The 24018-nt window shown below is 56.6% G+C and overlaps 3 protein-coding genes across 4 annotated transcripts in view; 2 read left to right on the top strand and 1 right to left on the bottom strand.

Annotated features, from left to right (window-relative positions):
- LOC114908066 (NACHT, LRR and PYD domains-containing protein 7-like) overlaps positions 1–24018 on the top strand; it is a 582624-nt gene that overhangs the window by 330615 nt on the left and 227991 nt on the right.
- Positions 946–17876, bottom strand: PRPF31 (pre-mRNA processing factor 31). Its single transcript, XM_029244776.1, has 14 exons — positions 17341–17876; positions 14209–14393; positions 14060–14120; positions 11152–11235; positions 10473–10570; positions 9772–9878; positions 8889–9058; positions 6511–6668; positions 5313–5402; positions 3586–3713; positions 3426–3498; positions 2703–2831; positions 2506–2604; positions 946–1354 (listed from the first exon to the last, which is right to left on the bottom strand). Exons 2-14 carry the CDS (start codon positions 14383–14385, stop codon positions 1229–1231), a joined length of 1500 nt encoding a protein of 499 aa, XP_029100609.1. The 5' UTR covers positions 14386–14393; positions 17341–17876; the 3' UTR covers positions 946–1228.
- On the top strand, positions 17641–23987 carry TFPT (TCF3 fusion partner). 2 transcript variants are annotated; one of them, XM_029245208.1, is made up of 6 exons: positions 17641–17918; positions 18427–18685; positions 21559–21629; positions 23061–23130; positions 23215–23433; positions 23824–23987. In XM_029245208.1, exons 1-6 carry the CDS (start codon positions 17896–17898, stop codon positions 23941–23943), a joined length of 762 nt encoding a protein of 253 aa, XP_029101041.1. In that variant the 5' UTR covers positions 17641–17895; the 3' UTR covers positions 23944–23987. The 2 variants fall into 2 exon arrangements, with proteins under 2 accessions (XP_029101041.1, XP_029101049.1); XM_029245216.1 differs by lacking the exon at positions 17641–17918 and adding an exon at positions 18009–18125.

The following is a 24018-nucleotide window of genomic DNA, read 5'->3' as shown; positions in this document are numbered from 1 at the left end:
CCCTTCCCTGGCACCCCCAGAGACAGAGATCAGCAAAGGTCATCACTTTTAAGCAAGGCTGATCTAAAGTTCAGGGATAAATCTGGGGAAACAGTTATGTGACCTGGAGTAATCTGGCCTTTGGAAAGAACCTCCCCGCTGTGCAGACTCTTTCATGTGAGGGAGGGGAGAGATTCAGAGAGGGCCTCTGAGGTCCAGAGACAGAGCCCTGGGCTGAGGGAGGGACTGGGGACCGGAGACACACACAGAGCCCCTAGTGGTGATGGGGGAGTCCCAGAGAGAGGAACAGAAAGAGAGAGATCTCAGATAGGACCCAGTGAGCCAGAAAGAGACCCCGTAGCATCACTCCCCCGAGGCTGGTCCTCCTGGGTAATTAAGAGAAGTGCTGACCATTCAGGTAAGTGAGCAGCTGTGAAGCCCATCTCCCAGCATGGGAGCTGGCGGCACGGCGCTCTCTTTACCAGGCAGGAACTTTCATAGCACTGAGTCGCTGCCAGGGCTGGGCACCTGTCTGCTCCACCCTGCCGGGGCTTGGCACACCAGGGTGGGAGGGGGAGTCTTCAGCAAACACTGGACAGAATAACAAAAGTGCCCGGTCCCTGACGGTGAGCCCAGTGCTAAGTGCTTCCTGGCCATCTTTTAGGTCCTCACAGGTGCGCCTGGTGGTTGAAGTGTGGAGGCTTGGAAGGCGGCAGAGGCCAACTGCATGAGATGCCACGACCACCCAGGGCGGCCTGCATTGAAAGCTGGGGCGTCAGAGTGACCGGGGTTCTCTAAGGGGCCTGGAGATGGAGAGGGCTCTTCTCTTCCCGGGACTGCACGATGAGGAAGTGACAGGCCCGGGGTTGGATCCAGATTCCAGGGAGCCCAAGCTCTGTCCCCCCAAACCCCGTAGCTCCTCAAATCGCCCGTGTGTTCGACAAACGATCACTCGCCAAGGACAGATCCTGATAACGTGCTTTTAATTGCACTTATTCCAAAGGTATTTCCTTTCTCGGTTAAAATAAAAAAGACGCGTGATGAAGGCTGGCTGTGTGTGTGAGTGGGGCGGTGATCTCTGTGCTCCGGGGCCGGGCCTTCTCCCGTGCCTCGCCGGACAGTCCCAGCACCTGCCGGCACGGGGCGGCTCTCCTTGCCGGAACCTCCCAGCCCCATCCTGACCCTGATCCCTTCAGAGAGGTGGGGCCTCTGTGTCCCTTCAGCGGGAGAAGGCCCAGGGCACCGCCCCTCAGGTGGACATGATGCCGCTCTTCTCACCCTTGACCTTGAGGAACTCGGCCATGCTGGAGAAATACTTCTGGTTGGCCTCAGCTACCTTCTTCTCCGCTGCTTGTGGGTTCACAATCTCCAGGCCCTGGGCAGGTGAGGGAGATGGGATGGGGTGGGGAGACGGGCCTGGGCCCTAACAATGCCCCCCACCCAGCTCCCCCAGCTCCCAGTGAAGGAATCATGGAATGTCAGGGGCCCACAGGCCCTTCCCAGTGGTCCTTGGGCTCTGGGCAAACATGTGGACAGTTTGCCAGCCCCCAAATCTCCCCCACCTTGGGAGATTCTGACTCTGTGGGCCGGGGGGTGGGGGAAGAGAGGAGGATCTGGGCATCTGAATTTTTAGCAGGTTCCCCAGGAGACTTTAAAAACACCACCGTTGGAGAACAGCTGATCCTATTTGGTTCCTGAATAAGGAAACTGAGTGCCAGAAGTAAGTGGCTTGCCTGCAGTCCCAGCACAAATTGCACCAGCCCCACCAAGGATTTAACGACCAGCTCTGGGGACCCGACGCGTGGCAGGCATCGTTGTGAATGTTTTACACACGGTGACTCTCATCTTCTCGCTGAGGCCTCCCCTGGAGGCTCCCCATCTCCCTTAGTCCTTTCAGTCTCCAGCACTTTCCACCTTCCAATACACTATGTATCTTAGTTATCTGTCCCCCTGCCACCCCCTAAGCTCTGGGAGGGCAAAACTTCCTGTCTCTGTTTTGTGGCTTTGTCCCGGCACATGCAACAGCGCTCGGAATTTAGCAGGCACTCAGCAGACACCTGCTGATGGAGGGAATGAGCTGGTACTCCTCAGATCCCAAGGGCCACACCAGCGCTATTTGGTGGGTGAATAAACCGAGGCACGGACCCGACAGGTGAGTGACCTGCCCTGGCTCCATCCTGTGCTCCGGTGGTTGGCTGGGGTCCCGACTGCCCAGCCCACGTACCTAGGACCTTTCCTGTGCGGGGCCCTGAGGTGGCCCCAGCCACCCGGCTCTTGGAAGGTGGGGACCCAGAGCCTCAGGGAGGGACTGAGCCTGCTCGAGGTCATAGAGACCAACTGGTCCCTGGTAACTTCACCGAGTGCAGGGAACCCAGATACGCCCTTCAAGGGCTTCATCGGTGCCCACTCCCCCCATGGCAGCCCCAAGAGGGGCCCTGTCGCGTGCTCATTCCGCAGGCGAGGCAGCTGAAGCCCAGGAGGGGAAGGGGTTGTCCCTGGGCCTCCTGACCCCAGGGGGGCCGGTACCTGGAGCGGGGTGAAGGCCACGCTGGAAGCAGTCCCCGAGGAGCGGTCGCGGATGGTGGACTTGCCACCGTACACCACGCTCTGCTTCTGCAGGGTCCGCTGTGGGGAGGGCCGGGGAGGTGCAGACTGTGGCTGGGGCCCAGCGCCCAAGCCCGCAGCCCCTCACCCTCAGCCCCCGCCCCAGCCCGCGGCTGTACCTGCAGCGTCTTGGAGATCCTGGCTTTGGTGGCCTCGTTCACCTGTGTCTGCCGCACCCGCCCGCTGCCCGACTTGCCCAGGTGGCCCAGGCTGAAGCCCAGGTCCTCCTGGTAGGCGTCCTCCTCGATCTGGTGGGAGGGGAAGGCGTTGGGTGCCAGCTGCCTCCTCAGTCAGCTAGAAGCCCAGGCACCCACCCCATCGGCCGGCCCTATTCAGGCGCCTACTGGGCCCCGAGTGCAGTGAGCCTTGCTGGGGCCCCAGCAAGGAAGTCAGGTCCCGTTACTGCTCCCTGAGCTCACAGCTGAGAGGGGCCGTGCGTGTGCGTGTGCATGTGTGTGGTGTAAGAACTGAAATGGGTTTCACTGATGAAAGGGCATCTGAGCTAGTTCTTGCAGGATCAGTAGGGTGATGCTCGGGTAACAAGAGCCTGGCAGGGGTGGAGCCTGGGGAAGGGCATGTGCGGCGGGGGGCGGGGGACATGAGACTGGGAGGCCCGCAGGGGTCTGATCCTGAACAGCCTCCGGTGCCTGGGTGGATGGGAAGCCTCGGGGCGAGGGGAGCTGGTGCCGGGTGGATGGGGCGGGGAGAGACTGGAGGCCGGGGTGGGGGAGACCAGGGAGGAGCCTAAGGTGTTGTCCCAGATCTGGGGGTGGGGGGCATGGCCACAGGTGGAGAGGAAGGAATGCAGCAGGGGGCGGGGGCAGAGCAGGGTGGGGTCTGACCTCCCCGAAGCTCATGCGGTTGGCCTGCTTCCGGATCTCAGTCAGCCCCAGCCGCTCCTTCATCTTGCGGTACCTGGGGACAGGGCAGGGGGTCAGCTGGGAGGGTGCAAGCCTCTTCCCTTCCCATTCCGTCCCGGCCCGACTGGTCCCCGGGCGCCACCTGCGGCCGCCTCTCTTCTTACGCTGCCCGTCGAGGGGTGCAGGCAGCGGTTTCACCTGCTTCACGGGCGGCGGCTCCTGCCACTTGTCGAACTTGCGCTCGATCTCATCCTTCAGCTCGTAGCCCACCTGGGGAGGACGGGGTGGGGGTCCTGCAGCTGCTCCCTCGGGCCTGGCCTGTCCGCCCGTCCCCCTCGTTCCCACGCGGCCCTGGAGGACCTTGACCCTCTGGGCTCTGCGGGTTTAAGTCGCACCTACCACGCGATGCTCCCACACTGTATCGCAGGCTCAGTCCTCTCCTCTCAACACTGCGCCCCACAGGCAATGGAGCAGACAGAGCTCCCGCGCCCGCTCCCGCCTCTGCCCCAGCTCTCCTCAGGTCAGTAAGTGGCGATACCCTGGAGTCAGCCATACCCCGAGAGTCCCGCCAGACTCTTCCTTAAGGAAGGACCTCAAATCGGCCCCCTTTCAGCACCCCCACTGAGGCCAAGCTCTCCCCAGGGTGCGAGAGGCTGCACGTGATCTGCCCCCATCCCGCCAGCCTCCTCTCCCTGGAGCTCGCTGTGCTCCAGCCTCAGGGCCTGTGCACCGACTGTTCCCTCTGCTTGAGACACCCTTCCCCCCCAGCATCCACGGGACTCGCATGCTAACTGCACTCAGGTCTATGTTAAACCCTCACCTCCTTGGAGAAGCCCTCCCTGAGTTCCAGGTTAATCAGTCTCACCTCCCTCGCCACCCCCAATGCCCCACATCTGTCTTCCCAGGCTTTACTCAGCACCACTGGACACACCGCAGACCTACCGCTTGTGTCTTCTCGGCCTGCCCCCAGCCAAAATGGAGATGGCACGGAGGCAGGGCTTTTGTCTGTGTGGTTCACTGCTGTACCCCCAGCATCCAAGCCAGTGGTCAGAGAGAGACTGAACCCCTGAACCCACGGTGCCAGGGTGGGTGCTTGGAAAACAATAATGCACAAGACAGAAAACATCTACTCTCCCAGAACAAGTCCGCCAAGGCACACAGGTTGATGGAATAATTACGTGAACAATGACAGTTCTGGTAGAGGGGACAGATCCTGGTGTAGTAGGCAAATAAATACCTCCCCCTCCCCCAAAGGTGTCCACAACCAACTCTCTGGTCCCTGCGAATGTGTCACTTTACCTGACAAAAGGGACTTTGCAGATGTGACTGGGTTAAGGATCTGGAAACGGGGAGAGGGTGCCTTAGATGATCAGTGTGGACCCAGTGTAATCACTGGGTCCTTAAAGAGTCAAAGGAGATGTGGAGACAGAAGCAGAGTCAGAGAGAGCTGGGAAGATGCTACGCTGGCTTTGAAGATGGAGGAAGGGGCCACAAGCCAAGGGACGCGGGCAGCCTGTGGAAGCTGCAAGAGGCAGTGGAGCCATCCTCCCCTTGAGCCTCCGGAAGGAATGAACCCTGCCAACCCCTTGATTTCAGGCCAGGGAACCCGCCGTGGTCTTCTGACCTACCGAACTCGAAGACAGTAACCCTGTGTTGCTTTAGGCCACTAAACTTGTGGTTAATCTGTCACAGCAGCAGCAACGGGAAACTCATACAGAAGGGGGAGGGGACGCTGACCTCGGTAGGGGCCACGACCAACACCCCCGCCTCTGCCCTGTTAGGACAGTGCTCGCTGTGCTGGGTCCTCTATTGACAGCTCTCCCTGAGACAGACCACATACCACCCGGACAGACGCCGCCCGCCCCTCACCTTCCCCTCCGTGCTCTCATGGAAACTGTCCACTCGGGCTGCCAGCGTGCACTTGGCAGCCACCAGCCGGGCCGCCTTCCGCCGGAGATCCTGGAGTCATGGACAGGAAGGCAGAGTCAGTGTGAGGATGCAATCAGATGGCAGCGTTTCCACAACTCTAGCCCCCGTCTCCATTTCTGCCTGTCAGCATTTCACCTTTACCGCTATCGCCCTACTGTAATAATGTGTTACAGTAACAAATCATCGTCGGTGAGAATGATAACCTACTTCCCCGTTTTTGCACAGAAGGCTGAATTGCATTACTACAGGTGGAAGATTATCAAATACGGAGAAAATACCTACATTAAAATTTAAAACATCCATCTGTGTATCACCAAAAATGGTGTCATGTGCCACAAAAGGTAGGGGCCGGGTTCTGAGAAACACCACGATGGTACCTGTAACACCCACAGCCCCAAGTCTTGGTGACCAGTAGTAATGGTAATGGTAGCAATAATAATAAAGAGAAGAATAACAGTAATAATAATAACATAGTAAGCCAGCAGCAGCTAGGCGTAGAGGGGAATTTAACCCTGTCCTAAGAAGTCTGGCCTTGGCCCTGGCTCCTGGGTGGTGATCTGTGCTGGCAGGGGCCTGGGTAAGCCAGGGAACAGCGCTGTGACTTAGGGTGGGGTCTCTGAGTCACGGGGCCCCAGCCATGTCTGTGCCCCCGAGCCTCGGCAGAGACTGAGCCCCGAGGACCCTGCCCTTGTGCCTCCCCTCGGCCAGCGTTACTCTGGGTGCGCTCACTGTGATAAACCGTAGCCCTGGGTGGATCGGCTCAAGGTGAGCTCTCCGAGTCCTTCTAGTGGCCATTGAACCTGACCGTGGTCTTGGGAACCCCGAACTCACAAGCTTAACGCTTCCGTTGCTTTGTACGTGCGAGGCCTGATGTCAAGGCGTTTCGTACAAGTGAGTCCTCGTCTCCACCCCATGAAGCAGGTTCAGTTCACCCCACTTACACACGGGGAGCCTGAGGGGGATCAGAACTCCAGCCTGGCCTGTCAGCTCCAGCGTCCTTGTTCGTACACCCTGTGCGGCCCGTCCTCCAAGGTCCTGACTCCTGGCGTCAGCAGAGACCCCTGGGACCCGAGGAGCAGCAGGGGGAGGGGGTGCCCTTTGGGGCACAGCATAAGGTTCCAAGGGGGGTGGGACTCACCGGGGGCAGGGACTGCACGATGTCACTGTGGTAGATGTAGCCGGTGTGGGGCAGCACTGAGGTGGATGAGAAGCCGGACAGCGTCTTGCGCTGGGCCCCGAGCAGCATGATGTTGCAGGCGGGCATCTTGGAGAGGTTGGTCAGGCCGCCGGCCACCCCTGCAGCGGGACAGAGGGAGGGAGGGGCTCAGAAGGACCAGGGGGATTTGTCTGGGGGCTCGCCGTGCGCTGCACCTTCACAGGAGTTTCTGGTTGGAGCCCCGAGGCGGCCCCGCCAAGGAGGGCCGACGTGTCCCACCTCCGAGAGGGGTTTGGAGGAGGCTCAGAGAGGTGAAGCAACTTGCTAGAGGTGCACAGTGAGCAGACTGGCCCAACAGGAACCTGACCCAAGTCTGCGAAGCCACACAGGCCCTGCTCTGGCCTCAGAGTGGTTTTCACCGCGCTGTGGGCTCGCAACAACAGGGCCTGGGTGTGAATCACCTCTGGGTTCCCTTGAGCGTGTCTGCGGGCATGGGGGAGGGGAAGAGGAGCTGCAGGTAAATACTGTAAGTAGTTCTACCTCTGAGGTGGGATTGCTGTGTGCAGGGCCCTGTGCTGGGCGCTTTCAAGGATTAGGTAAATGGTCTCATCACACACACGAGTCCTTGAAACAAGCCTCCAACACCCGTGCGGGAGCAGAACAGCCCCCATGGTCACTGACATCACCATCCCCGGAACCTGCGACTACAGTGCCACATGCAGCCAAAGGGACTCTGCAGATACGGGCAAGTTAAGGACCCCGAGAAGGGGAGATTATCCTGGAGGATCCTGGTGGGCTCAATGTAATCACGAGGGTCCTTAAAAGTGGGAGAGAAAAGCAAAGTCAGAGTGGCACGAGAGGAGACTTTCAAGACAGAGGAAGGGGCCACAAGCCAAGGGATGCAGGTGCCCCTGGAAGCTGGAAAAGGCAGGGAACGGCTTCCTCCCCTGACCCACCATAGAGGACCACAGCCCTGCCGACACTTTCATTCTAGCCCCGTGAGGCCCACGGTGGACTTCTGACCTCCACAGCTGTCAGATGATAAACTGCGTCGTTCAAGCCTCTTGGTTCGTGGTCATTTGTTGCAGCAGTCACAGGAAACTAGCACAACCCCCAATCGCCACTAGGGAAACTGAGGCACGTGACACCGTTTGCCCAAAGACGTGAGGCCAGCGAGGGGGGAAGCTGGATCCACACCCGAGCTTGTCCTTCCCCGACACCACTGCTTTTACCTGCAACTCTGCACACACCTGCCCCCAAGACTGTGTTATGCGCTGAACTGTGTCCCCCCCCCGAATTCACACATTGAAGTCCTAGCCCTCCCCTCCCCACACCTCAGAATGTGACTGTATTTGGAGACAGGGTCTTTAAAGAGGTGATCAGGGACTTCCCTGGTGGCGCAGTGGTTAAGACTCTGCACTCCCAATGCAGGGGGCCCAGGTTCGATCCCTGATCAGGGAACTAGATCCCACATGCAAGCTGCAACTAAGGAGCTGGCGAGCCGCAACTAAGGAGCCCGCCTGCCACAACTAAGACCCAGTGCAACCAAATTAAAAAAACAAAACAAAACAGGTGATCAAGGTGAAATGAGGTCACAGGATGGGCCCTAATCCAATAGGATTGGTGCCCTTACGAGAGGAGACTAGGACACAGTCCCACATGGAGAGAAGACCACATGAGGACGTAGTGAAAAGGTGGCCGTCTACACACCAAGGAGACAGGCTCTCAGAAGGAACCAGCCCTGCTGACACCTGATCTCAGTCTCCCAGCCTCCAGACTGTGAGAGGATAAACCTCAGTTGTTGAAGCCCCCCCAGTCTATGGTACTTTGTTACAGCAGCCTGAACTGACTAATACGGCTGCTTTATCAAGCTCCCCGGGGAAGTGTTTCTCGGTTGAAGGGGCCAGGAGCCTGAAGGGGCACTCTGAGGCCACAGAGAGCCCCCGAGGAGGAAGGCACCCACTGCCAGGACCAGTGCCCCCGTCTTGTGGAGATACTGAGGCTCAGAGAGCTGACTTTACTACTACCAGGCGGCCCCGTGGGCCCATGGCAGTGCTGGGAGCTGCCGGGATGCCCAGCACTTCCACCAGCCACGCCGCCTCTCCCCTTTGCGGCTTGTCTGGCCCCAGCTCTGCTGGGGATGTGGGCGCTGACCAGGCTCAGGGCCCCCATCCTTTCTCCATGTCTGTGTGAAGAGCAAGCTGGCCGACCTCTGTGGTCTCCAGGAGAGATGAGAGGGTGGGGGCGAGAGGACACAGTCCTGGGGCCCCAGGGCCAAATCCCCATTTTACAGAAGAGGAACAGACTTGCCCAAGGTCACATGGCCCGCGGGGCCGTCACTGCGTGGGGACGGGCCTCACCCATGATCTTGGCGGCGGTGGACGCCCCGATGATGATGGAGAGGTTGGGCGCGATGAAGGACATGCGCGACTCCACGTACTCGTAGATTCGGTGCTTGGAGGCGTTGAGTTCCAGTGCCATGTCACAGGCCTCCTCCAGCCGTTCCAGCTCCTCCTCCGATAGCTGCTGCCTGCAGGGTGGGGGCGGGGTGGGGGTGAGGCTGGGACGGACCCGACCTTCGAGCTTCAGCGTGTCCCGTCTGAGTGGCCCGGGAGCCCGCGTCCTCCCAGCTGCGTGTGTGTGCACACATGTGTGTGCGGCTTCACCACAGGTACCGCCCCTGCCGGCCCTGAGGCCTGGAAGCCAGGGCTGCTGGGAACCAGTCCTCGGTGGCACCGCACTGCCCAGTCCTGTCTCCGTCTGGGGGAGGCGCCCCTGCCCAGGCCATGCCAGAGCCGGGCCTCTGCAGGCGCTCCCTCTTCCTGAAACGCTCTCCCGCCGAGGCCCCCCACACCCTGCAGGCCTCAGCCCTGCTGGCCACCCCGGCCCACCACCCTGCCGCTTCCCTCGGAGCACGGTCACCGCTGCGATCAACCATTCCAGAGCTCTGCTCTGCGGTGACGGATGTCCCCTTCTCCTAGGCGCAGCACGGACGCCAGAGGGGCAGGTGGAGAGCCGGCATTCACCCTAGCAAGGGGATGACACGCCAGAGACGGACACTTCTAATTACGGGCCTGCCCCTTGCCTCACCCTCGAAACCCTGGGCGAGGCTGGCTTCTCATGCCCGGGGAGCCTCGAGCCCAGCACGGTGCCTGGCTTGCGAGCTGAAGTGCCCTATCCCCCTGAGACTGACAGCCATGCCGCTGGCCCAGACCGCCGTGCGCCAGCGGGGCCCGTGCGCACCCCTGGGTGGTGGAGGCAGTGACGCTGACGACCATGATGGTGGCGTTGGTCAGGATCTGCTGCAGGTTCTCGTTGTTCTTGCACTTGTCCAGGCTGTTGCCCAGCTCCTGGGGGGCGAGAGGGCAGGACGGGGGCCTGGGACTCAGGAAGCTCTAGAACCTCTCGTGCTCCTGCACCCACCCGATCTGTACCCAGGGCACTCCCCTGCCTGCCCCCACTCCTGGCAACTCCGCTGCTCAAAGGATCCGCACCGTCTGCCCCGTGCGGGCTGACCCGGAAGCAGAGCTGAGCAGACGGGCCACCCAGGGAAGACCCGCTGCCGCCACAGGCCTGCAGCCCATGGCCACTCAGAGTGCGGGTCTGACCGCATCACTTCCCTGGGTGGGCATCCCCTGCCACCGCCCCCATCCGCCCCTGGACTCATGGGGGGCCCTGCGCACTGGTGAGCCCGCCTTCACTTTCCCTTAAGACCCAGAGCCTCTGCAACTCGCCTCCTCGCCTCTTCTCGTTCCCTGAATGCTCCAGGGCCTGTTGCCATCTCGGGGTCTTGGCACTTAGGACTGCTTCCCCGAGTCTCATCCCGTCTCCAGCCAAAGGCTGAGCAAGGGGAACCTTCCCCTTAAACCTGGGGCGTCCGAGAGCAGGGCCCCGCCGCCCCTTCACATTAGTGGCAGTCGGGGAGCCCACTTCTTCCCATTTACCTTGACGGTGCGGATGTAATCAAGTGCATTGGGGACCAGAGACTCCAGTTCGGGGAATCGCTTCGAGTACTTATCCCGGATGAACTTATGGATGATGTCTAAGGGCGACAGGGCGGAGAGGAGCCCAATGAGGGGCAGGCAGACTCTGCTGGCTCTCCCAGTACCCATTTCCCCTTCTTCCTTCAGTAGCAAAACCCCTAATTATAGCTGGGCTCACGGACACGCAGCACAAAGCTACATTTCCCGGCTGCCCTTATGGCTGGAGGCAGCCATGGGAGTTAGTTCTGATCTACAAGATGTGAGCTGAAGTCACATGTGCAACTTCCAGGCCACTCCCTCTTCTCTCCCAGCTTTTTGCTGATGAGGACGTGGAGGTGATGGCTGGAGGTGGGCAGTCACCTTGTACCATGAAACAGATAGCAGATCAATGAGACAGAAAGAGCCTGGACTCCTCATCCAGACTTTCATATGAGAGGAAAATATGCTTCCTTCTCACGTAACCACTTGTTACAGCAGCTGAACCTGGATTCCAGCTGATACAGGGGCTTGGGGGCAGGACCCCGGGAAAGGCCAGCAGGGAAGACGGCCTGTGATCCTGCCTGCCCCTCCCTTGGGGATGGGAGGAGGCTGTGGGGGACACCGGGCAGGGCTGTCTCTGCTTGCCCTTCCCAGCACTCACTCAGCTCGTTCTCGATCTCCACCGTCAGGTTGTTGGCGTCCACGATGACCCGGTACTCGGGGGCCGCCTCCACCGGTCCCATCACTGTGAGGATGAGAAAGAGCCTGGTGTGGGTGTGTGTCTATGCACCCACCCCGTTCCAGATCCCACAGCTCAGGGAGACTGGGGATGCAGCTGGAGGGGAGCAGGGAGGGGCTGAAGAGGAAACTGGGGGGCAGGTTTGCATATCTGCAAACCTCCCATCTCTCCCTCCAGGCCATTCTAGACTTGACCCCATCTCGCCCTGGACCTAAAGCCTCCTGGGGCTCACCACACCCTTAGACTAACAGCCCAGCTACCCAGAGTGATGTTTGAGGCCTCCCAAAAGGCTGGAAGCTCTGCGAGGACAAGTACTAGGTCTGTTTCCTGTAGCTGCGCAGCTCCTGTTGCAGTCGCTCCGTGGACACTTGCTGGCTCAGTGACTGCAGCCTGGCCTCTGCACCTTCCTGGCCGCATCCTCTCATCACACCCCCGCTTTACGTCATTCCAGCCATTAAAGGACTGATCACAGTGCCCTGAACACTTGGCCTGCTTCACTCTTCTCTTGGCCTTTGAATACGCTGTTCCCTCTCCCTGGTACATCCCTTCCTCGTGTCTGTTTCTGGAAAACCCTTCAAGCGCTAATAATAACAACGATAATGACAATGATGACAGTATTATCACGAGCAACTGACACACACAGGACTTACTGGGCATACGACACTGTTATAAGTGCCTTACGGGCATTAACTTATTTTATCCACAACCAGCCAGGGAGGTTGGTGTTAAATCAGGCCAACGTTTCAGAGAAAGAAACGGAGGGACACGGCCTGATGGCACAGAGCCAGCAGATGGCAGAGCTGAGATCTGACTCCCGAGTCTGCGCTCCGAATCCTGATGCTCAAATGCCTCCGCGTCCTTAAGGCTCACAGGCGCCTAAGAATCCCTCCCGCACCTTTCAGGAGGGGTCAGCTGTCTCTCTGTGCTCCTGACACACTCCCGCCACATCCATTAGACACCATCACCACCCAGTTTGAGGTGTTTCATGTCCACCTTCCCCACCAGACATGGGGTGTGACTGGGTCTGACTTAAAATCCCCGAGCCTGGCCCACACCAGGAAATGTCACTTTTATGATTCCCCGTGACTCCCTGGCCTGGCATTTGAAACCCTGCAGGGTCTGGTGCCCTGCCAGCCTCCCCACCACTATGGATGTCCAAGGTTTTGCAGGTGCAGCTCTCTTTCCCTGGGCGCACCCCCCCGCCACCCCATTCTTGGCCTGTCATGTGTATTCATGCTTCAAAGTCCAGCTGAGACATCAGTTCTTCCCTGACCGTGGCAGGGTCAGCCAGCTCCTCCTGTGGCTCCCGAGTGTCCTGGGCTCCCTCCATCCCAGCAGGCACCGCCCACCAGTAACTGCTCCGCCAGCCCCTGAGCGTTCTGAGAGCAGAGGCCCACACAGGCCTGGCCCGCAGGGCGCCTCACGAAAACTTTAAAGAAAGTTTTAAAGGTTTAAAGTTTAACCCTGGTGGTGCAGTGGTTAAGAATCCACCTGCCAATGCAGGGGACACGGGTTCCAGCCCTGGTCCAGGAAGATCCCTCACGCCGTGGAGCAACAAAGCCCGTGCGCCACAACTACTGAGTCTGCGCTCTAGAGCCCGCGAGCTACAGCTACTGAGCCCGGAAGCCACAACTACTGAAGCCCGTGCGCCTAGAGCCTGTGCTCCACAACAAGAGAAGCCACCGCAATGAGAAGCCCGCGCACCGCAACTAGAGAGAAAGCCTGCGCGCAGCAACAAAGCCCCAATGCAGCCGACAAGTTAATTAATTAATTTTTTTAAAAAAGAAACGATGGAACAAGTGAGTCTCCCTGAAACTCTGCTCTGACTATACCATTCCTGTGCCAAAAAGCTTCCCTTGGCTTCCCGCTGCCTAGGAATTCAAATCAAGAGCCACAGCTTTCCAAGAAAAACAGCGGTGATGACAGCACTGTCCTCTTAGAGCTGGTCTGAACACTCAAGAGACAACCCAGCTTTGCCCAGGGTTAGAAGTGAGGAGAGATTTTAATAACTTTTATGGATACTGTTTTATATTTTCATGGTTACTTTCTATTTAACAAATGATAGCCGTTTTCCATCCACAGTAGCAATATCTTTCCTTCTTGGGTAAACTGAAGGAAAAAGTATGTGGATTTAAAAATGTGAAATAGGGCTTCCCTGGTGGCGCAGTGGTTGAGAGTCCGCCTGCCGATGCAGGGGACACGGGTTCGTGCCCCGGTCCGGGAAGATCCCACATGCCGCGGAGCGGCTGGGCCCGTGAGCCATGGCCACTGAGCCTGTGCGTCCGGAGTCTGTGCTCCGCAGCGGAAGAGGCCACAGCAGTGAGAGGCCCGCGTACCACAAAAAAAAAAAAAAAGTGAAATAATAAGTGTTTTACAGGTGTGGCAAAACTCTATAACTGATCAGGTTATCAATAAAGTTTGGGAAGCCTTGAGATAAATCCTATCACAATTAGCCAGCGCTCAGCACAGAGCAAGGACTTAAGAAGTGTCATCTTTAGGGACTTCCCTGGTGGTCCAGTGGTTAGGACTCTGCGCTCCCACTGCAGGGGGCCTGGGTCTGATGCCTGGCCAGGGAATTAAGATCCCGTATGCTGTGCAGCACGGGCAAAAAAGAAAAAAGAAAACTTAGAAAGAAGTTGTCAGCTTTGGAATGCAGTACACTCTTGGGAGAGAAGGGGACTGGGCTGGGATGGAAGAGAAGAAGAGGGCTCTGGCAAAGGTTGACGGGAAGGGCCAACTTCCAAAGTCACCAGCAGCAAAGGAGCCAAGGGGCCTGGCTGGAGCAGAGCCGGGGCGGGCGAGGGCGAGGGCCACGGGGAGGGAGAAGTACCTTCTGAAGCTTTGGCCTGCTTGCTGATATACTCCTCAATCTTCAGCATGATCTCAGCGAACTGTCCGGGGAGGAGCAGAGAGTCAGAAGCCGGGACTCTCCAGGCAAAGGAGCTGCTGCCCGTGTCACCCCCCAGGAGCTCCTCTCACCATCTTGCTGTCCCACAGTTTGGCGATGCTCTTGACCGAATCTCCGGAAAGATCCAGCTGGGTCTCCTCCTGCACATCCTCGATCGCCGGCTCCTCCTCTTCCTCCCCATAGCTTCCTCCTTCCTCCTCTTCTGCCGCCTCCTCGAGGTCAGCTAGCAGCTCGTCGGCCAAAGACATCCCGAGGCCTGCGGGCAGGGCGAGCGGGATTCCCACTCATTCCTGGGACAGGCCTCCCCTGCCAGGTGGCCCTGGTCCTTCTTGATCAACCTCACCAGCATGCAGGCTCCACAAGGACAGGTACACTCTTCTGCTTTTTTCTCTAGCTCCTAACTGTGCCTGACACATAACAGATGCTCAGGAAACGCCTGCTGAATGAATCCATGAACCCACTTCCCAGAACCAGATGGTCTCCAGTCATAACCCACACTACCCACCCTTCTCACCCTCACTTCACTGGACAGGACACTGCACGCCCCTCACACCACCACTTCACTAAGACTTAAAAGATACATCCCCTCCCTTGATAAGACCTCTCCTCACATCCTTTCCTTCCCCCGCACCAGCAGAGGCCCCTCCCCACCAACTGTTGGGCCCCAAATGGGTGACAGACATCCTGATCTCCTCAGCCATCAGGACAACCAGGCAGGGCCTAAAATGTCTAGAGCCTCCAGGCCAATCACCTCGGGCTATGAGCAGCTCCTACCCCCCCCAGGTGCTGTACAAATATTAGTATTTTCGGTGAATCCCACACAGTGGAAAAGGCTGCAAAGGCTGTGAAACACTACTCTACAAGGTGCAATCCCCACCGCTCTGTCCTCCCCAGTGCTTTTTTTTTATTATTAAAATAAGAAACGCTCCCTCTTCCTGTTCTCCTCTTTCAATAAGACAAATGTAGGGGAAGGGGGGAAGAAATAAATGTGAGACTGGGACGGACATATACACACTAATATGTATAAAATAGAGAACTAATGAGAACCTGCTGTAGAGCACAGGGACCTCTACCCAATACTCTGTAAGGACCTATATGGAAAAACAATCTAAAAAAGAGCGAATATATGTATATGTATAACTGATTCACTTTGCCATACAGCAGAAAGTAACACAGCATTGAAGACCAGCTATACTCCAATAAAAATTTTTTTTAAAAAAAGACAAATGCAACATGTACACATTACTATATAAAAAACAGATAACCAATAAGTACCTACTGTACAGCACAGGAAACTATACTCAGTGTTTTGTAATAACCTATAAGGGAAAAGAGTCTGAAAAAGAACAGATAGATATATGTATATGTATAACTGAATCACTTTGCTGTGCACCTGAAACTAACACAACATTGTAAACCAACTAGACTTCAATAAAAAAATGAAATTAAAAAAGAACTTAAAAAACAGGGGAATTCCCTGACAGTCCAGTGGTTAGGACTTGGTGCTTTCGCTACTGTGGCCCTGGGTTCAATCCCTGGTTGGGGAATTAAGATCCTGCAAGCTGCGTGGTGCAGCCAAAAGAATAAAGAAATAAAATAAAATTTACAGAAAGACAAACGGAGGCTGCAAACCTCCATGTCCCCAGAGACTAAGTGGGTGACATAAGTGAGAAGCAGGCTGGGGGTTGGGCAACTGGGGAAGTGGAGCCTGGAGAGCTAGGGAATCATGCCTGATGTGAGAGCTCAGCTGACGCGACGCTTCAGACACGCCCTGCCAGTGGGAACACGGGCTCCATGTTGCCAGGTTTTCTAATTTTTTTCAAGAAAGGTGAGAGAGTCAGAATTTTTATGTGTAACCTCCCAGTTTGAAAAGTTTCTTTTTAAGTGGCTAATTTAAACAGACCACCATGGCAAACGCCAAACTAAACGACTACAGGAAAGATTTGGCCCTTGAGCTGCCGGTTTAGGACCCCTGGATGTTCGGTTGTCTCTGAGCTCAGTCTCCCCTCATACCCTCCTTTCTCCCTAAGATGCAATGTCCCCTTTATACTCACTTCTCTTTATAAGACACAGCTTTTCCTTGTAAACGCACCCATGTTATCTCACACACACCTTTCTCTAAAACTCTCGTTACTCTTGCTTTCTCTGAATAAGAGGAACTCGTCCTTTATTGGACATGATCTGCTCTCCATACATTAGACTCAAGTATCTCTTCTTATCCTCTCTTCTCCGTTTCCCCACTAAACTGTAAGCAAAACCAGGGGTGGTTATCTGTCTGTTCACCGTTATATCTCCACCATCTAGCAGAATCTCTAGCACGTTGTAGGTATACAAGAAATATTGGGCAAATGAATGAATGAACTTTATTTAATCCTTATACCAACCACATTATGGTTTCCTTTCTCCGGCTGTCTGGATATATTATTTTTTCATCCCAAAGGTAAGGGCACAAACATTATTTCTTGCAGCGTGGGTTATCTCTGACCCTGAGACTAGATGCTATCTTGCTGTTATACATCCTATGAACCCTTCAGTTCACTTCAACACTTGAGATTCTCTAAATTTCTAACATTTTGTTTAATGTCCATCTTCCCCATTAAGCTTAAATTTGTAAGGAAAGAGGGACCGTGTCCATTTTGTTCATTGCACACTATTTCCATCGCCCAGCGCAGCACGTGGCACGGATTAGGTACCACGACTTCGCTTGATGCCAGCCAACCTCTCCAGCCTCAGCCCCCGCCACTATTCCCCATGCCCCTGAATCCTTCTCACACTTTTTTCGCTTACCAACTTCTTCCCCTCACTTTAGGTCTTCATTTCCTCCCTTTTTACCAACTCAACACCTCTTCATCCTTCAGTTCTCATATTCCAGCTCCCTGACCCACGCACCCCACTCTAGAGTAGATAAGTTGCTTGGTGATATACACCCCGCACGCCCTGTGTGTACCCTAAAGCACTTCACACATTTGTGGTTATTTAAGTAATTACTTGATTAAGCCTGTCTCCCCAGGCACCATGCAAAGCGCTAATAGGGCCGGGAACGATTTTTTGCTGCCGCTATATCCCCAGAGCCTTAACAGTGTAGGAGCATTTGAGACCTTTGGGTAGTCGGTCTACGAAGGCCCGCCTTTCTCCTTACACACTTCCTCCTCCAGACCCAGGAAGCCAACCTCCCGCCCTTCCCTCGTCTCCATCACACTCACCTCTTCTCTTCTCGCACGACGGTTTCTAAGAAATTAACTTCCCAGCAGCGGTCGACGCTCACTGATGACGTTTCAACCATGCGCCGTCGTCGAAGCAAAGCTGCGCTCTGATTGGCCCCTGCACCGCGTCTTTCCTGGCTGCGTTTGGAACAACAACTTTATTAGCACCTGCCGCTGGGCGGAGAAGGAATGATCCGGAGAGAAGAGGGGCTTTATCCGGCTCACGCCCGCTGTGGACTGAGCCTGATAAGCGGAGAATCGCCATAGTCTGACGACAGGGTGTCAGGACAAGAATAAAGTCGAGGGCAACTCAGACCACTGGTGGAGGAGTTCGACGAGAAAGCAAGGCTTTCAGCCAGGAGTCGAGGTGGAGGTGGAGGGGTTGGGGAGCGGAGCCGGAAATAGGAAACTATAGCTCCCAGAAGGCGTAGCGGCAAAGGTCCCGGATGCTGGGGTCGTGAAGCCTGATGGGAAAGGTAGTTTTGCGAGCGACTTAACCTAGAGGTTAGCGAGGTTGGAAGTTCTGAGGCCCGGGGCGCCCGGAGTCGGAGAGAGATGGAACTGGAGCAGAGAGAAGGGTGAGTGGATTTGGGGAAAACTACGAATCCCAAAAGACATTGCGGCTGCATAAGCGCGGTCTTCTGCGCTGAGGACTGACGGGGATTGCAGTTCCTGCAACTCCTTTGGCTCATAACTCTTGTAGGGACTGGGGTCCGTACTCGAGCATCCTTGGGGAAAAGGCTACGGGTCTAGACTCCTGGATCTGACAGGCGAGGCGGTTGGAGGTCAGGACTCCTGGGTCTGAGTGAGGGCTTGGGGGGCTTGAACTCCCCGTGGAACTCGGGGACGAAGGGTCTGGAAGTCTGGCCTCCTTGATACTGGGAAGCGGGTGCTGGGGCCCTGGACTCCTGGATCCTGGGAGGAAGGGTTCGGGGCTCGAACTCTTCTGGATCCTGGGAATGGTGGGCTGGGGGCCTCGGACTCCTGCATCAGAGAGAGGAGGGGTCTGGGAGTTGGGCTTCTGGTCTGTGGGAGGAGGGACTAAGGGCTAGGTATTCAGGGTCCCTGAACCCACTGACTCTACAGGACCATGGCAGCTGTGGGCTTTGAAGAGTTCTCAGCGCCGCCAGGCTCAGAGTTGGCGCTGCCTCCTTTGTTCGGTGGTCACATCCTGGAGAGCGAGCTTGAGACAGAAGTGGAATTTGTGTCTGGGGGTCTGGGTGGCTCCGGGCTCCGGGAGCGAGATGAAGAGGAAGAGGCAGCCCGGGGCCGGCGGCGGCGCCAGCGGGAACTAAACCGCAGGAAGTACCAGGCGCTAGGTCGACGCTGCCGGGAGATCGAGCAGGTAGGTGAGTGTGGATTCCCCTGTTTTGGGGTCCCCTGGCCTCTATTACCAATCCTTCCCAGTCTCTGCCTGTCTAGATGCCCAGCCTTCCTTGCCCGGCTGAATGAATTTTCCATTCACTTATTCATTCATTATTAATTTATTTAGCACCTATTATATGTCAGGCACTGTGCAAGGCACCTTGGAGAGATGTCTCCTCTAGGAGCATCATCTGACAACCCAGATCAGCTCACTGATGTTTCACAGGTGCCTTTCTTGCTGCCCACCGATCAAACTTTTCAAATCTCCCATACCCTTGACATCATTCGCTCCTGTCCTGTGTGTCCTGCCTCTCAGGTCTCTCTGGGGTCCTTCTCCTCCCCTCCATCCCCACGCCTCTGCCCAGCCTCAGGTTCTTTCTGCTGAATCACTGCATTAGCCTCCTTGGTGAGAATGAGGATGGAGCAGTAAGCAGGGCCCAGATCTTGAAAGGCCACAAACACCAGAGCAAGAGGTTTGGATTCTTTTTTTTTTTTTTTTTTTGAGAGTGATGGGGAGCTATCAAAAGGTTTCAAACAGGGGAGGGACAGGGTCAGTGCTTGAAAGACTCTCTGAATTTGGTTGGACTCTTTTGCTAGGGCCGCTGTATCAAGAACCACAAACGGATGGCTAAGTAATAGAAATGTACTGCCTCACGGTTCTGGAGACTAGAAGTCTGGGATCAAGGTGTCAGCGGGGTTGGTTCATCCTGAGGGCTGTGAGGGAGAATCTGTTATCTGTTCTAGGCATCCTCCCTAGCTTCTGGTGGTTTGCTGGAGATCTTTTGTGTTCCTTGCTTGTAGATCTCTGCTTTCATCTTCCCGTGCTTGTGTGTGTGTGTGTCCCAACTTCTTTTAATAAGGATGCCACCAGTCATATTGGGTTAAGGCCAATCACCTCATTTAACTGGATTACCTTTATAATTTGGACCCTGTGTCCAAATACGGTCACATTTTGAGGCACTGGGAGTTAGGACTCCAACACACCTTTTTGGGGGGGACACCATTCAACCTGTAACAACAGTGTTGGGGGAGTTCTGGAAGGAGGCTGGTGTAGTGGCCCAGGCAGGAGAGGAGAAGGCTTGAGCTAGGGTAGAAGTCAAGGAGAGGGAGAGAGAGAGACGACTTAGAGAACTAATAAGGAGGTGAGGTTTGAATCAAGTCTTAGATTAAGTAGGAACACGTCAAGCTGGAGGGAAAGGTACATTTAGGACTCTGTGTGGCGTAGGGCTTACTCAGGATTGGAGAGGTGTCTGGTCTGATGGGGACGCTGGGGAGGGGACTTGAATGCCAGGCTGAGGGCAGTGGGCTTGGAGCAGGGTCAGCTCCAGGCATTAAAGTATATTCCCCTGAAGCTGCACAGAGGCTGAACCTGTGCATACCCTGTGGCCAGCTGTCCCAGTCCTCCCTACGGACCCAGCAGACAGACATACAAACACACACCCGATGAGTTAACCTGATGACGTCCCTAGCAGTACTGTTTGGTGTTTTTTGTTTTGGTTTGTTTGTGTGGCCTGTGGGATCTGAGTTCCCCAACCAGGGATCAAACTTGCGTCCCCTGCAGTGGGAGCGTGGAGTCTTAACCGCTGGACCACCAGGGAAGTCCCTGCAGCACTCTGTAATATGGTTTTATGTACGTGTTAATATAAACTTACATAATATACATAAACCAGATACTATGTATCTTTTACCAGGTAGCTTTTGCCTCCGCTTCATCCTTCAGCTCACCCCAACCTCTCTTCTCTCCATGACCACTCCTCTCTCTTCTCCCCCCACCACCCCGTGATTTCACAACTCCTCACGTCACTGTGTGTTCACAGGGTCTGACAGCAAGGGTGGTGCTGTCAGAGCGAGCACTCTCACCTGTGAGCACCCACTGCGTGCCAGGCCTGCTCTGGGGGCTTTACGCAGGGACATCTGGGAACTCTTTCAGTGCCCCCCAAGCAGCAGGTATCCTGAGCCCTTTTTAACAGATGGATGCTGGGGTCCAAAGAGACTCAACCATTTGCTCAAATGGAGTTGCATTTGAGCCTCTGCTCTTAGCTCCCCCGTCAGGAATACGTTGTTATTATTCTCCTTTTACCAGTGCAGAAACCTGAGGCTCAGAGAAGTTAAGTAACTTGCCCAAGGTCACGGAGCTGAGAAGTGGCAGGCTGGGATTCAAACCCAGGTCTTTCTGACGCAGGAGCAGAACATACTCCTTCACGCTTGGGCACACATCTCCTCTGATGACCTTGACTAAAGCGGCCACCTCCTGCCCTTATCTCCAGCATATCTACCAGTTTGGTGTCCTTCAAGCACTTTATCACTAGGTGAAGTCATCTGTTTAACAGTATTTAGGGAGCACCCCCTCTGCCAGGGTCTGCTCAAGGCACCGGGGACAGAGGCACAAATCCTGGGCCTTTGGGGCTTCTGTTCTGTTGGGGGAGACGGAGAGCGAGAACACTGCATAGAGAGAGGCTATAGGCGATGGAAAAGTGGAGCCGAGAGGCCGGGGGGGGATGCTCTGGCGTGGGAAGTGGGGGAGGGGCTGCTGCAATTCACGAGAGGTCTGAGCAGGTAGCCTTTGAGTGCAGCCTTTGAGAGAGCTAGGCAGGCACCTGGGGAAGAGCACGTGGAAAGCCCCCAGGACAGGACGGTGTCAGGGGACTCAAGCGTGAGCTTGGAGGCCAGCGTGAGCAGCGTGGATGAGGGAGAGAAGCAAGAGAGGCAATGAGGAGGGGGAAGGAGCAGACACAGCGGGCCCTGGGGGCCCCGGGATGGCCCTGGGCCAGTCGCCCTCCAGCGGGGCCCCATTCACCACGTGTTGGGCATGCGGAGTCCGGCTGACCTGTGTTTTCTCCCACCTCCCCGCAGGTGAACGAGCGGGTCCTGAACAGGCTCCATCAGGTACAGAGGATAACTCGGAGACTCCAGCAGGAGCGGAGGTAACCCCTTGCACACCTGCTCTGGGCCTGCATCGCTTGCCTCTGCTCCCCAACCCCTGTCACCACCACCTCGGGCCTTGGAAGAAAGCTGAGCCCTGGGCCTTGGGGGAGAGGTGTGCTCCCTTTGTATGGAGCGTAGCAGAAGGCAGGAGACCAGACTAAGGGTCACAGACTCAGCTTCGAGCGCCGTTCTGCTGTGTGACTCAGGGCAAGCCACATCCCCTCTCTGAGCCCCAGTTCCCCATCAACTAAGGGTTAACACTGAGATCACAAGGCTGCTGAGGGTTAAATGGGAGCCCACAGGGGACGAGCTCAGCTGAGCCTCCCGCCTCGGATCACCGCGACCCGGATGGGAAGTGAGCTCTGGGGCCGGCCCGCCACTCCACTGGGTCCCCACCTCTGTGAAACGTGGAGAACAGGCCTTATGACAGAGTCTCCATGATGCCGAGACCCCCGGTCAGTCCTCAGCCCTCCACTTACCTGACCCAGTGGATACACCCTCTTCTTTGAAGCACTTTCTTGGCCAGGTCACTCATCTGCCTCAGTTTCCCCTCCTCCCGGCCATTGATTCTTGCCTCTTTGCTGGTTCATTCTCACTTCCCCAAACCCTGAACCTGCAGTAGCCAGGGCTCAGCTCCTGGGTCCTCCTCTTGTCCACACCTGTGCTGTCCAGGATGCTAGCTGTAGGTGGTGACTTTATTTTACATTGAAGTGGAATTTTAACATTCATTAAAATAAATGTCAATTCATTCAAATGAAATTGAAAATTCAGTTCCTCAGTGGTCACAGGCCAAGTTTATTAAGACGAAGTGAAATTGGAAATTCACTCCCTCAGTTGCACGAGCCTCATTTCATGTGCTTGGTAGCCACGTGGCGGGCGCTCACGGATGGTGACAGATCAGTGGCTTCCGTGGCGGATAGCACAGAGAGGACACCTGATACCTACTTGTAGAATAAGAGACTGTGCGCGTGAAACGCTCCACCCAGGCGCTGGCTTATGGGGACCACCTAATTCAGAGCTTAAAACAAACAACCAACCAAAAAGCTTTTAGAAGCAGGCGTGGGGAAGAGAAGGCAGCATCACCAGTGAGAGTGCTCCGGGCCCGCCTCCCAGGGAGTAATGAAAATAATAACTTACGTTTGACCGTTTACAAGCCGAGTACTGCAGAGCTGTCATCAAGCTGCAGTGTCGTGGTCAGCGGGCCGCCCAATGGGGTTGTCACCTCCAGATTACAGAGCAGGAGCGGAGGTGCAGGTCACCTGGTCCTGCCCAGAGCCCCACTGGCTGTCTCAAGTGCTTGCCACCCGGGTGTCTCAGACCTTCTGGGTCCAGGACAGCCTTGGCTTCAGTCAGAGCTGGGCTTTCGTGGGCCCCCTTCCCAACCGCCAGAAGATAAAGCTGCCCCCCCGGCGGCTTCTCTCCGGCCGCAGGTTCCTCATGAGAGTGCTGGACTCCTACGGTGATGACTACCGCGCCAGCCAGTTCACCATCGTGCTGGAGGTGAGTGCGATGCGGTCACGGGTGGGCTGGGAGAAGCAGGAGCCCAGGACGCAGCCTTCACGCGCCCACCTCCCTGTCTGCCAGGACGAGGGCAGCCAGGGCACAGACGCCCCCACCCCAGGCAACGCCGAGAACGAGCCTCCAGAGAAAGAGGGGCTGTCCCCGCCTAGAAGGACGCCTGCACCCCCAGAACCTGGCAGCCCGGCCCCTGGTGAGGGGCCCAGCGGGCGGAAGAGGCGGCGAGCACCCCGGGACGGCCGCCGAGTGGGAGCTGCGCTGACTCCAGAACTGGCCCCGGTGCAGGTGGGGGCAGCCTGGAGTCCAGGGGTCCGCAGGGCGGGACTGGGGTTCCTGGGCTTCCCTGCTGCGCTGCGGGGGGGCGGGGGCGGGCCCTGCAAGGCTGGGAGAGCTGGAAGGCTTGGACAGGGCTGGTGTTGGCCGGGGAAGGAGAAAGCATTGTAAGACGCCAGGCAAGGGGCTTGCGTGAAGGCAAGGAAGATGTGGAGGCAGCTCTGGGGAGAAGAAAAGATAACCGGGGAGGGTCGGCGGCAGAGGAGGGAGAGAAGGCAGGGGAGGGCGGTGACACTGCAGGGGATGCCGGGACTTCTGGTGAGGTGCACAGAGGACACCGTATGGCCTGGGAAAGAACAGCGAGGCCGGGGCCCTTCTCACGCCTGTTCTCATCTCCCCCAGATTAAGGTCGAGGAAGACTTCGGCTTTGAAGCGGACGAGGCCCTAGACTCCAGCTGGGTTTCTCGGGGGCCGGACAAGCTGCTGCCCTACCCCACCCTGGCCAGCCCCGCCTTTGACTGACCCCACCCCCACCCCAGTAAACCAACCCCTACACTCGCCTCGGCCACTGTCCACTGCTTCCACCTGCAGCCGCAC

Source organism: Monodon monoceros, unplaced genomic scaffold (assembly GCF_005190385.1).
Source record: "Monodon monoceros isolate NGI ecotype Baffin Bay Population unplaced genomic scaffold, NGI_Narwhal_1 Super_Scaffold_10, whole genome shotgun sequence".
NCBI lineage: Eukaryota > Metazoa > Chordata > Mammalia > Artiodactyla > Monodontidae > Monodon > Monodon monoceros.
The sequence above is the reverse complement of the archived record's forward strand: the minus strand, read 5'-3'. Positions and strand labels throughout refer to the sequence as shown.